This window comes from Neodiprion virginianus, chromosome 5, assembly GCF_021901495.1.
Source record: "Neodiprion virginianus isolate iyNeoVirg1 chromosome 5, iyNeoVirg1.1, whole genome shotgun sequence".
Taxonomy (NCBI): Eukaryota; Metazoa; Arthropoda; class Insecta; order Hymenoptera; family Diprionidae; genus Neodiprion; species Neodiprion virginianus.
In genome coordinates, this window is record NC_060881.1 from 13379129 (window position 1) to 13393035 (window position 13907).

The 13907-nt window shown below is 39.6% G+C and overlaps 1 protein-coding gene across 8 annotated transcripts in view; it reads left to right on the forward strand.

Annotated features, from left to right (window-relative positions):
* LOC124305499 (sodium/calcium exchanger 1) overlaps positions 1–13907 on the forward strand; it is a 1112430-nt gene that overhangs the window by 464014 nt on the left and 634509 nt on the right. For 7 of the 8 annotated variants that reach the window (XM_046765025.1, XM_046765026.1, XM_046765028.1 and 4 more), the window contains exon 4: positions 5523–5720. In XM_046765025.1, the coding sequence (XP_046620981.1) occupies positions 5523–5720 (198 nt within the window). Of the gene's footprint in view, positions 1–5522; positions 5721–6716; positions 8136–13907 lie in introns of those variants that run through there. The other variant, XM_046765031.1, reaches the window with a different exon arrangement.

Sequence of the window (13907 nt, forward strand, 5' to 3'; positions counted from 1 at the left end):
ATTTTTTCAAAATTTCAATCAATCGGTCCAGGAAAACCGCTGAACCGATCGATCTACCGATTTAGGGGGACCTTTGGGGTACATTAGGCTATAAAATTTTCTTCTAACCTAAGCTTTCCCCCCAATATTGACGAAGATACAGTCAATTATCCAAAAAAAGGCAAAATAGCATGTTTTTGCTCTTTTTTCACGTTAACGCTACAGGTGGAAAAAAATTTTTTTTGACATCAACCTTGACAGATTTTTGTAGCAAATTTTCTGCAGAAAAAGAAACTGCCCTTCGGCTTGCTGTGCGACCAGTAGTTCCAGAGATATCGGCAGTTGAGTGAAAAAGGATCCTTTGGCATTCAAAATTCGATATCTCGAAGACAAATGGTCGTATCGAAGTTTAAAAAAAAGCGTCTTGAAGCTGAATAAACAGGCTATGCGACCTATGCATTGGTTTAGCTCGGAAAAATTTTTCCATGCCCGTAGAGCGAAAAAAAAAATGTAAAAAATTTTGAAAATTTTTTCTTCGTGCTTTATCCAAGGATTGCATGGCTAATAGTGCTTCGAAAAATTTTTAACCAAAAAATTCAAAAACTAGAGTTTTCAAGCTTCAAAAGCTTTGTTTTTTTATTTCTTGCACGGCCATTTTTCACTGAAATACAGCCTGTTGAAAATCACCAAAAAATTGCGAAAATTTTGTTGTTCCCTTAATTTTTGCGAGAAGTATATTACAATATAATTGAATCCTCTAACCCATCTCCCAGGGATCACCCTATAGAAGACGATCACCTGCCAACCCACGAAAAAAAAATAAGTATAAACCTCTGCGGAAATCTAGAGGGTTAAGTCGTCGCGTCTGAGACCGCTCAGCACGTGACACGAGCAAGATAAACAGCGTTCGGGGGTAGTTACTCCGGCCAATATTTTTTTTTCAAGAAAATCCAAAAATACGTAAATTTTCTTTTGTATTCATCCGCAATATATATTTTTCCAGATTTTTAGACTTGAATTTTACAATTTTTTGCATAAATGTGATTATATTTAGGGATGGCTCACCCCCTTAATTTTTTTTTGTCCTTGAGAAAAATACATTTTTCATTTCTCTTCATGAGAAAACTTTTCTAGTTGGATTGCTCAAAAAATATTATGTTCTTGTGGGTGAAACTGCCGAATCGCCCCTTGACCTGCCTTACTTTGAAGGGTGGTTTCGCCCATTTAAAATGTTCATGGCCGATAAAAAAAAAATACGTGTCGCTTAGTTTTTAGTCTACTATAACATATTACAAAAGAAATCAAATCGGAGAGTTCGGACCGGGATACGTTCCTTGTAAGCTGAAACTATCCTTGATTTGTGACTTATAAACGACAGAGCTGGATTTGATCTACGAATTCAAAGTTTTACCTAGTTTATAGGTTGGGCTTTCAGGAAGGAAACAATGATTTCAACTGGTATGTCTATTTTGTGGATCTTCGGTAACCCATAAGCCCTCGCTGAGACGCTGTTCTTTGTATATTGTGACGGGACGCCTGGCTAGCGTACCGGCACCTGAAGTTCAACGCGTGCCCCCAAATATTGTGCTTGGTGGTGACAAGCCCAAATCTCACTACACACTCGATAACCCCACCACATACCGGTAATCCAATCAAATCGCACGATTTACCGTGCCCCTTCTTCAGGGGACACGACCAATCTCTATCCCCGAAAACTGCGAAACTAGACAGTAAGAAAGTATAAAAGACGAGCGCAAATGTGGCTCGATATCTATCATCTATTGTATCATATACCAAGGTAGATCAACGAATCGTCCAACGCAAGGACCTATCCGTGCACATATTGACGGAGCATCCCACGTCTACGAGGAGCCAGATATCAACACGACCCACGATCAGGAGACGTGGAGTCGTCCTTCCAGGACTCCTCAAACACCACGCCCCATCAAAGGAGGGCATTCAACGTATTAACATTTTATTTGTTTTCAATAAAAAGTCCTTAGGTACTAGGGAGCCGTGTCTGAGTGAAGAACAGCATTGCGTCTGACCTTATAGCTCAGATACGGTGATCGTCTCACAATCCTCTGATCCATAGGTAGGGCACTTGAACCTGTAGAGAGTCTCTGTCATTGCGACTGGATGTCTTGATACAGGTGACGGTATGTTTGCGTAGAATTCCCTTTCATTTGACTACCACGCTAATAATATTCAGTCTTGCCATACGTAAACTGAACTACCATCCAAGTCCTTCTGACTACTATACTATCACGTAAATAATATTCTGTCTTAGTACTAACTAAACGAATGATTATTAATATCGAAACAAACTGTCAGCGACGATTTCGCATTGTCGAATACCGTCCCTCTGACGACCAGGCTATCACGCAAATAATATTCAGTCTTGCCGTAGATAAACCTAATTATTATCAAAGTAAATAAGGAAGAGCTATCCCTTCCTAAATTACCATAAATTTCTTAAAGATCACAAGGAAAATAAATTCAAAACTTCACATCCTGTCTCTCATCTCGCCTCACGGGAACGAAACATTCACTTATTATTTAAATACTTCCTTTCCGGAAACAAATATTTCGCATCACGAGTCAACCTCTCATAGCGATCGATCTGTGCGTGCTTCACACACACAGATCAAGTTTGACCCTCAACCGTTTACACGGCCTGTGATGATGGGTTTATTCCACTCGTGCCATTGCACATGAGGGTGAGGAAACAACTTCTGAGGCTATCTCGAAAATCAAGTTGAAACGGTCAAACTGTTCAAGCTCTTCCAGGAGTTCATCAAATAATCGACAAGTAATCATTCTCCACCTTCCTTGCGAGTCCAGAGACCGAATCCTGCAGCTCTATCCAAGAGACAGGAAATTCTTAAAATTAATATAACATTCGAGCTTGCGCGAAATCTTCACGTTACCTCACATATTAGGTATGAAATTCTGACGAAATTCAGCCCGCGAACAATGTCGAAACGTTTGAATATATGTTAGGTTTTAGTTGGCTCGATATAAAGTCAAACTGGCACCAGCGATTCGCTAAAACATTGACCCGTTGCTGTAGCGTAAAAGTTAGATCGTGTTTTAAAATTTTATATGTGTTGGAGTTAGACAGTTGAGCTAACATCTAATTGTTATAATCTTTACGTGTAATGCATACTGTGGAATTTCCTTTTTCAGCCTTTAAAAATAATACATCTCTGTGAGATGAGCGGAACAATTTAACTTCATTGATAACAGTGGTATTAAATCGACCAGATATGCGAGGATTGTGCTTGAAATTGCATATTTCACTTGAAAAGTCGGTTCTTGCTTGATTTCTAACTTCCAAGGGAATTTTATCAATGCTGGACTCAAAATCAGCGATAAGATTAGTTGTCGGAATGTGATTTGTCTTTATAGGAACACCATGTTGAGGTCCAAAACTGACAAAATCAGCTACATGTTCTGGTATTGGAACATTAGAAAGATTTACTAGCCATTTTGACTTGTCAATCTAATTACTCTTCTTCCTAGAGTTATTTTTTAGGTCTAGAAGGTTAATAATCTTCTTGCAGTTTGCATTTTTGATTATCGAAAATTCTTTTCCCAAATGATGGCTTTGTGAATTTAAAAATCTATGATAAGTCTGTCGGGTAAGATGAAACTAATGGATGTGCTTAAATTTGTGAGGGGTCTCTGCAGTTTGATTATCATTGCGTGTGAATTACTTATCTCTAGATTTAAGACGCTTCTTTGAAATTTTTTTCTTTCTCTTTCTTGTGCTTCCTGGTCTTGCTCTTTTCCGATAAGTCCACTATTTGAACACATGTGTCTTTCAACGTTCACCATAATTACTAATTTGTTTTTTAACTTAAGATTAACTCAGTTTGATGGGGAGTTGGAAAAGAAGGAGGGAGACAATTAAAAAACAACGTTATCAAGCAGGATTCGTAAAATGTTGATAATGTTTAGACTGAAATTCGTTCTTCGCTTTTCCTCTCAATTTGTATACAGGGTGTCCCTAAATTGAGGGACACGGACCAGCCAGCGTGATACCTGACTGAAATGCAACCGAGAATTTCTTTACCGAAAGCTCGTCCGACGTATAGTTTTTGAATTATAAGCGATAGCGTTAGGCCAATCAGAGTGCACCATTTCATCTGGATTTACCGCCACGGAAATTGCTGTTTTGTTCGTCTGGGTGAATTATTATTATTCGGTTACAAAGTAAATATCGGCACCTCCCCTCACTCGCTGTTGTACCCCTTGTCGAGCGCTGACCTCGGTATTGTTGCCGCGGCACACGCTGCCGGCCGCACACCCACGGACGCACACTCGTGTGTGTGAAAATAAGCGAATGCCCAGCTACACAATACTACGAAACACACATACACGAGTGAAAATAAAAATAAATCTCGAAATAAATCAGCGGATTTAAGATTTAATGTTATAAAACACTTCCAATCATCGATGTATGCATAAAACTAGAGATTTTAGATGATTGATATGCCGTTAGGGTTCATGATTAGTCATTCAATCAATCTGAATTATGCTTTCCGAACATTTTTTGTGTCTTTGCAACATAACTTTTCCACTAGTTTTAAATTCATCATTGTCATCCGATTTTTCAATAATTCGAGGGAACAACAACTCGCTGAATTGACGTGTCAATAGGTTTGTAAATCAATTACAATTCACCTGAGTTAACACAAAATAACTGAGTAAATGAGAATTCACTGAATCACTAAAAATGATAACTGAAATCATGAGAATAATTTGAGATATAACTGAATTAGGAAGAGTTGTAATAAGTCAAGTTACTTTGAATTACTTTAGATTCGTGCCAAAATTTTGTGTTTGAAGAGAAAAATAATTAAATTCAAATAAAAATGTAATTTTAAATCGAGAAGAAGGAAATTCCCAAATACCTGAATTCAAATGAAGCAATTTCAATTTAATAAATCTATCTGAATTTGAGGAAAAATAATTATTATTATTTGGAATAGAAAAATGAAGTCGAATTACATGAATAAATTCAATCAATTCAACTCAAAAAAATATGGTGTCATTCAAATTCCTAGTTATTTCCTCGTCGATTTAATGTGGGTCTGGAGCCGCTTGTTTACTCACACGAACGATGCAATACAGTATCGATGTATGTGATTTAAGTATCAATTACTCAAAATTTATCAAACTTAAAAATATTTTGCATAAGACTATGAATTATCGAAATATCTCTTCTGATATTAAGACTACACGCAGAAATTTACCAAATTGATTAATTTTTACAATTTAATCGAGCCATGTCCGATTATTTTGTTGAAATCGATTAATCGATACATCGATTATTCTCAGATAAGTGGCCATCACTAGCATTGATCTCAACAGTTTCAACGTTACTTGCCACTCCAGACCCACATTGAATGGACGAGGAAATAACTGGGAATTTGAATGACACCATATTTTTTTGACATTTTGAAAGTTGTGGCCTTTGTATAAACGTGCATTTTCATAACGCAGATTCAGCATTGACACAGGCATTTGTATTCTAGTTACAGCTGATGCGGAGATGGCAGTTATCGCTAAACACAAACCACCCGAAGGAAGAACCGATGAAGAAAAAATTACTCTGCTTGGGCGTCCTCGTCTGGGAGAGGTCTCACGTGCTCAGGTGCGAATCAAGGAATCTAAGGAATTCAAGAACACAGTTGACAAACTAGTTCAGAGAGCCAATGCCTCAATTTTACTTGGTAAGTACGTATATTTTTGCTATACAAGAATCCAAAGCATCTCCACTGCTGTAAAAAATTTCCAGCCTTCATTCTGACCACTTCATATCAAGTTCCCCTCTTGCCAACTATTTGGGGATTGCGCAATCTTTCATGCTTTCTTGTTAGTAGTAGCACAATTTGCAAACGAATCTGGGACTCTCTGAAGCTTATGGTTGCATATTGATACTTCTGAGTTAATACGGTACTTGTCGAGAAATGTTGATAACTTAAGGAATTGTAGAATGGATACAACGGAGAGATCCGTTGTACTCAAGGGTACTCTGTGTGAATTTTTTCGAATTCTCCAATGTGGTCGTTTAATGACTGATTTTTTTTTTCATATATCATGGAAGATTAAAGCCGGACAAAAAAAAAAATTTTACATAAAAAAAATTAATTTTTTTCCAAGAATTATGTATTGCAATAGATGTTGTATTTTTAATGGCATCGAAAAGGCTATTTTCAGAAAAAAAGACATTTTTCTTGTCATTCACTGCGACACCTTTAATTTTGCTATATATTCTAAAAATATTTGGCAGTGTATTAGTAACGAACAAAAAAAAATTGGCATCGTGGAACTCGACATTTTCCTCGAATAGAAAAAATATTTGACCGACAAAGGTGAATTGCGGTAGGTACGTGTTATTGATGAAACCATTTGAGCGTTGGTTTCATTCAAATCCATTAAGAAATCACCCTGCTGGGTCTCCATTTTTTGCGATTGTTTTCACCGCTCAAATCCGTATATTGGCAGATGAAAAAAAATATATGTTGTAACGTGGTATTTTTGATGCCCGTTACAAGTCGCTCCCAAAACCCTAGACAGTACCAAATGTGAGGGATTTCCGAGATCGAGTAGCGAAATATTTGTAAATTTCCAGAACTGGAGTCACGCATCCGAAATTCCGAGAGGGGACACTGTAGCGAGCAGTGAATAACATGTTTCAGGCTTTTTGTTTCTTTTTGTTATTCGAGTATCAACGGCATCAAGCAGAAAGTCAGAAACGAATTCGAGGAAATTACAGAGTGTCGGAATGGCGACGATTTCGGAAGAAGGATGTCGAGGCTGCAGAGGGGGAGCCAATGAAGATCCCTGCATCGCAGGAATCCATGGCCGGCGCAATCTCAGTTGGGCGGCCGGCGCGCTGCAGCCTCCACCGCTCACCCTGCCAATAGATGACCGCCGAATCTGCGAAGGATCGACTAGCGACGAGGGAGTACAACCCCTAGTCCAGTCGGAATACACTTGAGACTTATTCTTTGAGGCCACCCACTTGCGATTTTCTTTTGTAGGTTTTTGGACTTATAGTTCACGACTTCAAGTTTTCGACCACGAAATAGTTGCATTTTAGCAATTAAAAATCACTGAAAATTAAAAATCGAGTTTTTTGAGTTATCTTTTGCGAAATGCATTCTATCGAAAAATGTTTTCAGAAAATATGTGCGTTATAATGTCTTCTATAAAACAGGTCCTATGCAAAAATGACCCAACATTGTTAGTTAGGCAGTTAATTGCAATTGAAAATTGTTTTTCTTATTTTGGTTTTTGCATCGGTTCTGAATCTCCGTCTTCTAATAAACGCCAAAAATTTTGTTATATTTCATAAGATTTTTCAGAATTTTTTCAGATTTTAGAAAGTGGGTTTTTTTTTCGAGTTTTTAAATCATAACTCAAATGCGCTGGGTCGAAAAATTCTGAACAAATTACCGAATGAGTTTTTCGTCATGTACTTTTATACAAAAATTATTTAAAAAATCTGAGACCTCGCCGTAGAATTTTGATCGTTTTGGTATGGAATGCCCCAAAGTAAAGACATGAAAATGACATATATATTGTAACGGACAGCTCTTCAAGATCGCATTGACATCAATGCTGCCCGTAACATACACAAATCACGACACAACTGTAACGGACAGCTGATCGAGACCACCATCGATATCGACAGTGACCTACATGAACCCAAAATAATGAACAAAGACGACGGCCGCTGACCAACGCATATCAAGACGATGACACATAACAGGACACACAAATAGGGAAATGACGTCGATAAGATAATCTCACAACAGCTCTGGGAGAGTATAAAACTGGAGGACCACGAAGAGCGGGCACTAGTTGTCCGGCAAAGCGCCGAGTTGCGTCACATTTATAAGAAGTGTTACTCGTCTAGAGTGCATTCTCGAATTTAGCTTCACGATTTTAGGAAGGAATTTCAAGCAAAGAGCTTAGTCCTGAATTAGAAAATTATTGTCAAATTAGAGTCCACGATATCCCGGAACTTCTAAAGGGAATTAGTAAAGGATAGATTAGAGCCGCGTACTTAATTGTGAATATTATTATTTCTTTATTTTCATTTTTATTTTTGTTCACTACGATTAACTTTATAAACCATATCGCCGTCTACGGACGATACCAATTGTATTTGAAATTATTGCTATTAAAAACTATATACTGTCTAAACATGCACTCGTCTGTCACGTTGTGAAACATATTTCTGGAACATAAAATTTCACCTTGAAAAGGGGGGAGGGGGGAGTAAAGCAACAGCTAGCCAAGGTGATCCCTGGTCTGGAAGATTGGCGATGTTTAAGGTCAGTAACCCAAAACAGAAAATAAGCAGGCAACTCTGTTTACTCCGAGTTCGCAATTAGAAGGGAGTAATGGAAAACCCGTATCTCCGATTAGGTGAAATTCGCCTCTCTCACTTGTCTCCAGCTTGAAGCAATGGCCAACAAACCCTTGTCTTACTGAAGGGAGCAACGGGTGAAGGTGCCTATTCACGTATCAAGGCGGCTGTGGTGATACCTAAGTCCACGTAGTTCGACTGTTCACGGTTTTTTTTTGGGTCTGATAAGCTGATCCTGCTTTTAACCCATCAGAGGGGGTTCATTATAAATATACTTTTTCATTATGAAGTGACAAAGAACACACAATAACGGATTTATCTCATAGGCTCTGGTCTCAAGATTAACCGTATCCGTTACAATATATTTATATTGCATAGCATTACATGAACGTAAACTCGCTTGCGAAACCACAGATGGTATGTTGTATGCAGATTTTTGGTGCGAGACCATTGCACACGAAGATGGTAACTGAATCCGGATCGGTATGGATCTTAAAGGCTATGGTATAAGCATGTGTGCTTTCTTGTGGTAATTGGACGTCGGTAGGTTACGGTACAGAGAGGGTACAGCCATAAATAAAAAATTCTGAGTAACAATTACTTGTTTCGCTTACAAAACTGCGGATGGCATGGTAACGGGCTTTCATACTGACTAAATTATCGACATGAACTACGCAGTTCAAACCTTCATTGCCCCAAGTATCGGATCGCGCAGCTGCTGCACTCAAAATATTTTGCCAAATGTCTTGTATCGTAATAAGACCGACTGGTCGCTGTGACGTATGCCGTTTTCGAGATTCCTTTTTAGCGAATAATTCCGACGCATCACTCTCACAAAATAGACAGCAATTCTCAAAATCGAATTGCGGAGAACTCCTCGTGGAGGTATTCGCGATCGGTTCGTTAAGATCAACGTTTCGATTCCTCTTCGTTTCACTGTACAGATTTTCAGTTCTCCCAATGATTCCTTGCAGATGAAATAAATATTGGACGCCATTTTAAAGAGTCGTCCACTCGGATAGTTAGAAACGAATCGGGAAATCCTGAAATTGCCACTGTGCTGAATGAGTTTGCCAAAAATATGTTACAATCAATTTTACATGTATTATATTTCGATGCTTCATGAAACGTTATCGTTTTGGAGCATTACTTTCTCCGTACTAATTATTTTGTTTGTAAATGATATTCTCACTCACCAAAATAAGAAATATCCAGAGATTCGAAATCCGAGGATAAACGCGCGACAACATTGTTTGCTGACGCGCAAGCACCCACAATTTTTATCAATACTCTCTAACACAATTTATTCATTATAATCTAAAATATCGTATTACAGATTGGAAACTAAAAATGAATGTGGTGTATGTATGTTTTCACAAATTAATAAATTTACATGTGTGAAGACTGGAGCACAAAGCGACGCTTTTTGAATACATAAAGTAACACGTAATCGGACTGCTGCATGAAATGCACTGTACTCGATGACTTTGTAGACGAGACTGAAGTGTGAACATCTGCTAGCTCATTAAAAGAACGAATTGGCCTCCTTCCTCCCAAAAAACAAGTCTAAGAATAACGGCATAATACTTACTTTTCTATCGCTCATATATCTCTGTCTTTCTCTCTCTCAAGCTACCTGAAAGGGTTTGCTGATGACCGCCGAAGGGCCTTTACCATTAGGCAGAATTTACCTGCGTACACGTCGCGACAATTACTACGAATTTGTTGGGCAACTCCACTTTGAAAGTACCAAGAAATAAAATTGCTTTGTGGAAACCTATTTGGGTGTTGCCACACAGTCGGTATTGGAATTATGATGAAATACGTAAACCGGTCAGATGGATCATTGAGTAGATAGTCTGCTTTGTTTATAGATTAAAATGAATATTTAAGAAAGTACACACGTAGGAAATATGATGCGAGCGTCGGTCTGACTGTTCGCTTCCATTAGAGGATCAAGAATGCTTATATGAAATGAATGCCGATAAGGATCACCGTGTCGTGGGTAGCCATCTATACGGACGACTTCCTATCCGCTTTATCAGCGATGGACCGTCTCGGGTAACTATTCGGAGGAGCCCCATCCGCCTTGGATTTTCGTCTGGAATTTTCCATGACAAAATTACTTATTACATTCTGCAACTTTCGCACAGGAAAGAAATTAGAAATTCGTAATTATTACTCTGAATTTTTCGTTTTGAGTATATAATAAAGCTATTGTCATGGTGGAAACACTGTACAAAATGTAATTACATTATTACAACCTTCGCCATTTATAGAAAAATTATTTATATAGGCATCACGTTGTCATGCGAATATTACGCAACGATTATATATATATATATATTCATACGTTTATTCAAAACAGAGAATTACGTTATAATTGGTAACAACAATGGTGAGTGCGGGCGTTAACGTTATGTTAAATTTATGTATAAGTAAAATTAGGCGTGCGTTACGCCAGGAAGCAGTATTGAGACTGCTCACACGGCCTCTCGCCGGGCTCGGCGACAGTGCATATAAAGTGCATATAATCGCGTAATTTGAGCACTGCTGCCGATAAGGAAGCCAAGCGCGCAAGGCGGGCTACTCTGCACGATGAATTTCGTACTCATTTAAATGATCCCCGGCATGTTCCTACGAGAGGATATAAAACTGTTACATTTTATGACAAATGTTCCAGCTCTATCACAACGTATTCAAATCAAGGAAACACAATAATTATTGGGGTAAGTATTAGGAAATATTGATTTTCAAGGATACTATCGTGTTCGCGAGAATAAAATAGGCAGAATTAAAAGAAAAATCAACTCTCTAGGACGATTTTTAAGGAAGTTATTCAATTTGTTAACAAAGCCGCTCAAGGGATGCTGCGGGGCGGGTCGCGGTCCCTGCACCGCTGTGATAGAGCTGGAACATTTGTCATAAAATTTAACAGTTCTACATGCTCTCGTAGGAACATGCCGTGGATCATTCAAATGAGTGCGAAATTCATCGTGCAGATAGCACGCTTTGCGCGCTTGGCTTCCTTATCAAAGGCAGCACTGCTCAAATTACGCGATTATATGCACTTTATATGCACTGTCGCTGAGCCCGGCGAGAGACCGGGTGGGCAGTCTGAATACTGCTTCCCGGCGTAACGCACGCCTAATTTTGCTTATACATAAATTTAATATAGCGTTAACGCCCGCACTCACTATTGTTGTTATCTATTATAACTCTGTTTTGAATGAACGTATGAATATATATGATCGTTGCGTAATTTACGCATGACAAATTTGGCGATCCTGCCAGGATCCGATTTAAACCAACGAACGCGGTGTGCGTATCAAACGGCCGGATCATAGTGACGAGCATTGGAAGTAAGTGCATGAGCCCAATAAATTCACGCGTGAACCTTCAGCTACGCGTTTATAAGCAATACCAACCCTGTCTACCACACACCCCCCGTCACTCTACACCACCCTCCCCTCGCCATATCAACCCTTCCGACCCCACATTCCCCGTCACCTCCCACACTCCTCCCCCCCCCCCCCCCTGCGCGCGTATCTGTAAGTTAGTATTAAGCAACGCTAAGGGCTGAGGCGTGATCAGCCACCGCTTACGTCTACAACCCTTTTGTACATCTTAATTTAAGTCGAGCCCTGGTGCAAAAGAAAAAAATACACACACTAAGTTTTACCGACTATATCCGCCCCGTCTCTAATTGTCTTCCCCACCCATATTATTCGTGCGGACTCAAAACCCGTCACAGTAATTATTACGAATTGCACCTAGCAAGGGATAGAGTGAAAGGCCGCCTTGCGTAGACAATCAAGGACTATGTGTAGACCGCTTGATAATCAGGGACTGAGTGTAGACCGTCTGATTCTACACTGGACAATTCCCATAGTGAACTTGTGTATTTATTGAGAAGGAAGCAAGTTTGAAATTTTGCACTCCTTGAATACAACAAACTTCGCATTTAAACCATCTAAGTGAAGTGAAGTGAGAATAAGGACACTCGGACTCTAACTGCTCTTATATTCTTGCCCCCGGTGCCTGTCAGAGACTCCAGGACATCGAAGCCTCGTACCGACGGCTACGACGATCTTCGAGTGTGATGCTGCACACCTCAATTTGGCTACTCATAACGTAAGTACAAGCATTTTGTTACTTACTCGAGTGACTGTAAACGCATCGATAAAAAAAAAAATCGTAATCGGAACTAAGAATTTAATAGTCAAACTTGAATCATTCAAATAAAAAAAGTCAAAGCTTGATTCAAGGTGAATTTAAAAACAAATTCACGATGGACAAGAACGAAAACAATGACCGGAGATCGGCAGTACCTCCTACTATTGTTGAGACTGCAGAAGATGGACAACCCGTCACTTCTGAATCCCGGTTCGAAGAGAGATTTTAGAATTTGACAAACCAAATGACTCAGCTTGTAAATAAGCTACAAGAAGCCACCGAACGTAATGATTTAAATGCAAGTGGCAAATACCGTCTTGGTCTAGAGAAATTAAACAGAGAGAGGTTAACTGCGCGTCAACTTGCTCGCCGTGAAGATTTGCCGATAGAAGAGGTTACCCGTTTTATTCAATTGAGAAATCAAGAACGCTGTGAACACGACTTCATTCGTCGCAATAATGTAGAAATAAGTCGAAACTCTGAGACAGTTCCGCGTCCCAAAGACACGCTTGAAAGCGTCACCAACCAAATGTTTCGGGCAATGCAACAACCAAATAACCAATTAACCGAAGAAAATCGTCGAGAGGAAGCTCTTACGAATAGTAATACCAATCGAGAAGCAATCAATAACTATTATCGCTTAACAGCTAACGATGATTCGAATGTTTCTAATATTTTGAGACCGCCCGGAAATCATACCGGAGCGATACCGCGAATTCAAGTAGATACCGCGCATCTCGTAAAATCGGAGGTGGAAGGTCCTACTCAGATAGCTCCTTCAACCGTAATGAACCCACCGCGTTACTCGGCATTAGACGGGCTCGCTCAAAACCGATTGCTGCCACCGACACCGCGCATCAATGAGGTGGGCTCCCCAGCCAATTCAGACTTAGACCATCAAAGTATAAATACGATGCCTATACCGATTCCTCACTAAAATCGCTTATTAGAGAATGACCGATTCTCCACTGCGCGAGCCAATGTAAATCATGATATCTTGTCGGATGCGGATTCGACACTGCAACGCGTTCTCGAGGAAAGCCGACGTTTATCACGGATGCCAAACGTACGCCTTACACCAAGGCCTAGTCCACAGTGGCCTATTGATCCGACGGATTACGAAATCCCACGAGGTACTGGTAGCAATATCCGTGGCAACGTCCCGCGTCGTCGTCTAGAATAGCAAGAAGAGAACGAAGGGCCTTGGAAATGTCTGCTGCTTTACCACATCGTCGTCCGGGCACTGTAACGTTCAGTATGACCCATTTGCTGAATGATCCCGAAGCTTTACGCCAACAGCAGGAGATAATGAGGAACATTAAGGAACTCTCTCGAAGAAACGAAACGAGAACTCAACTACCGG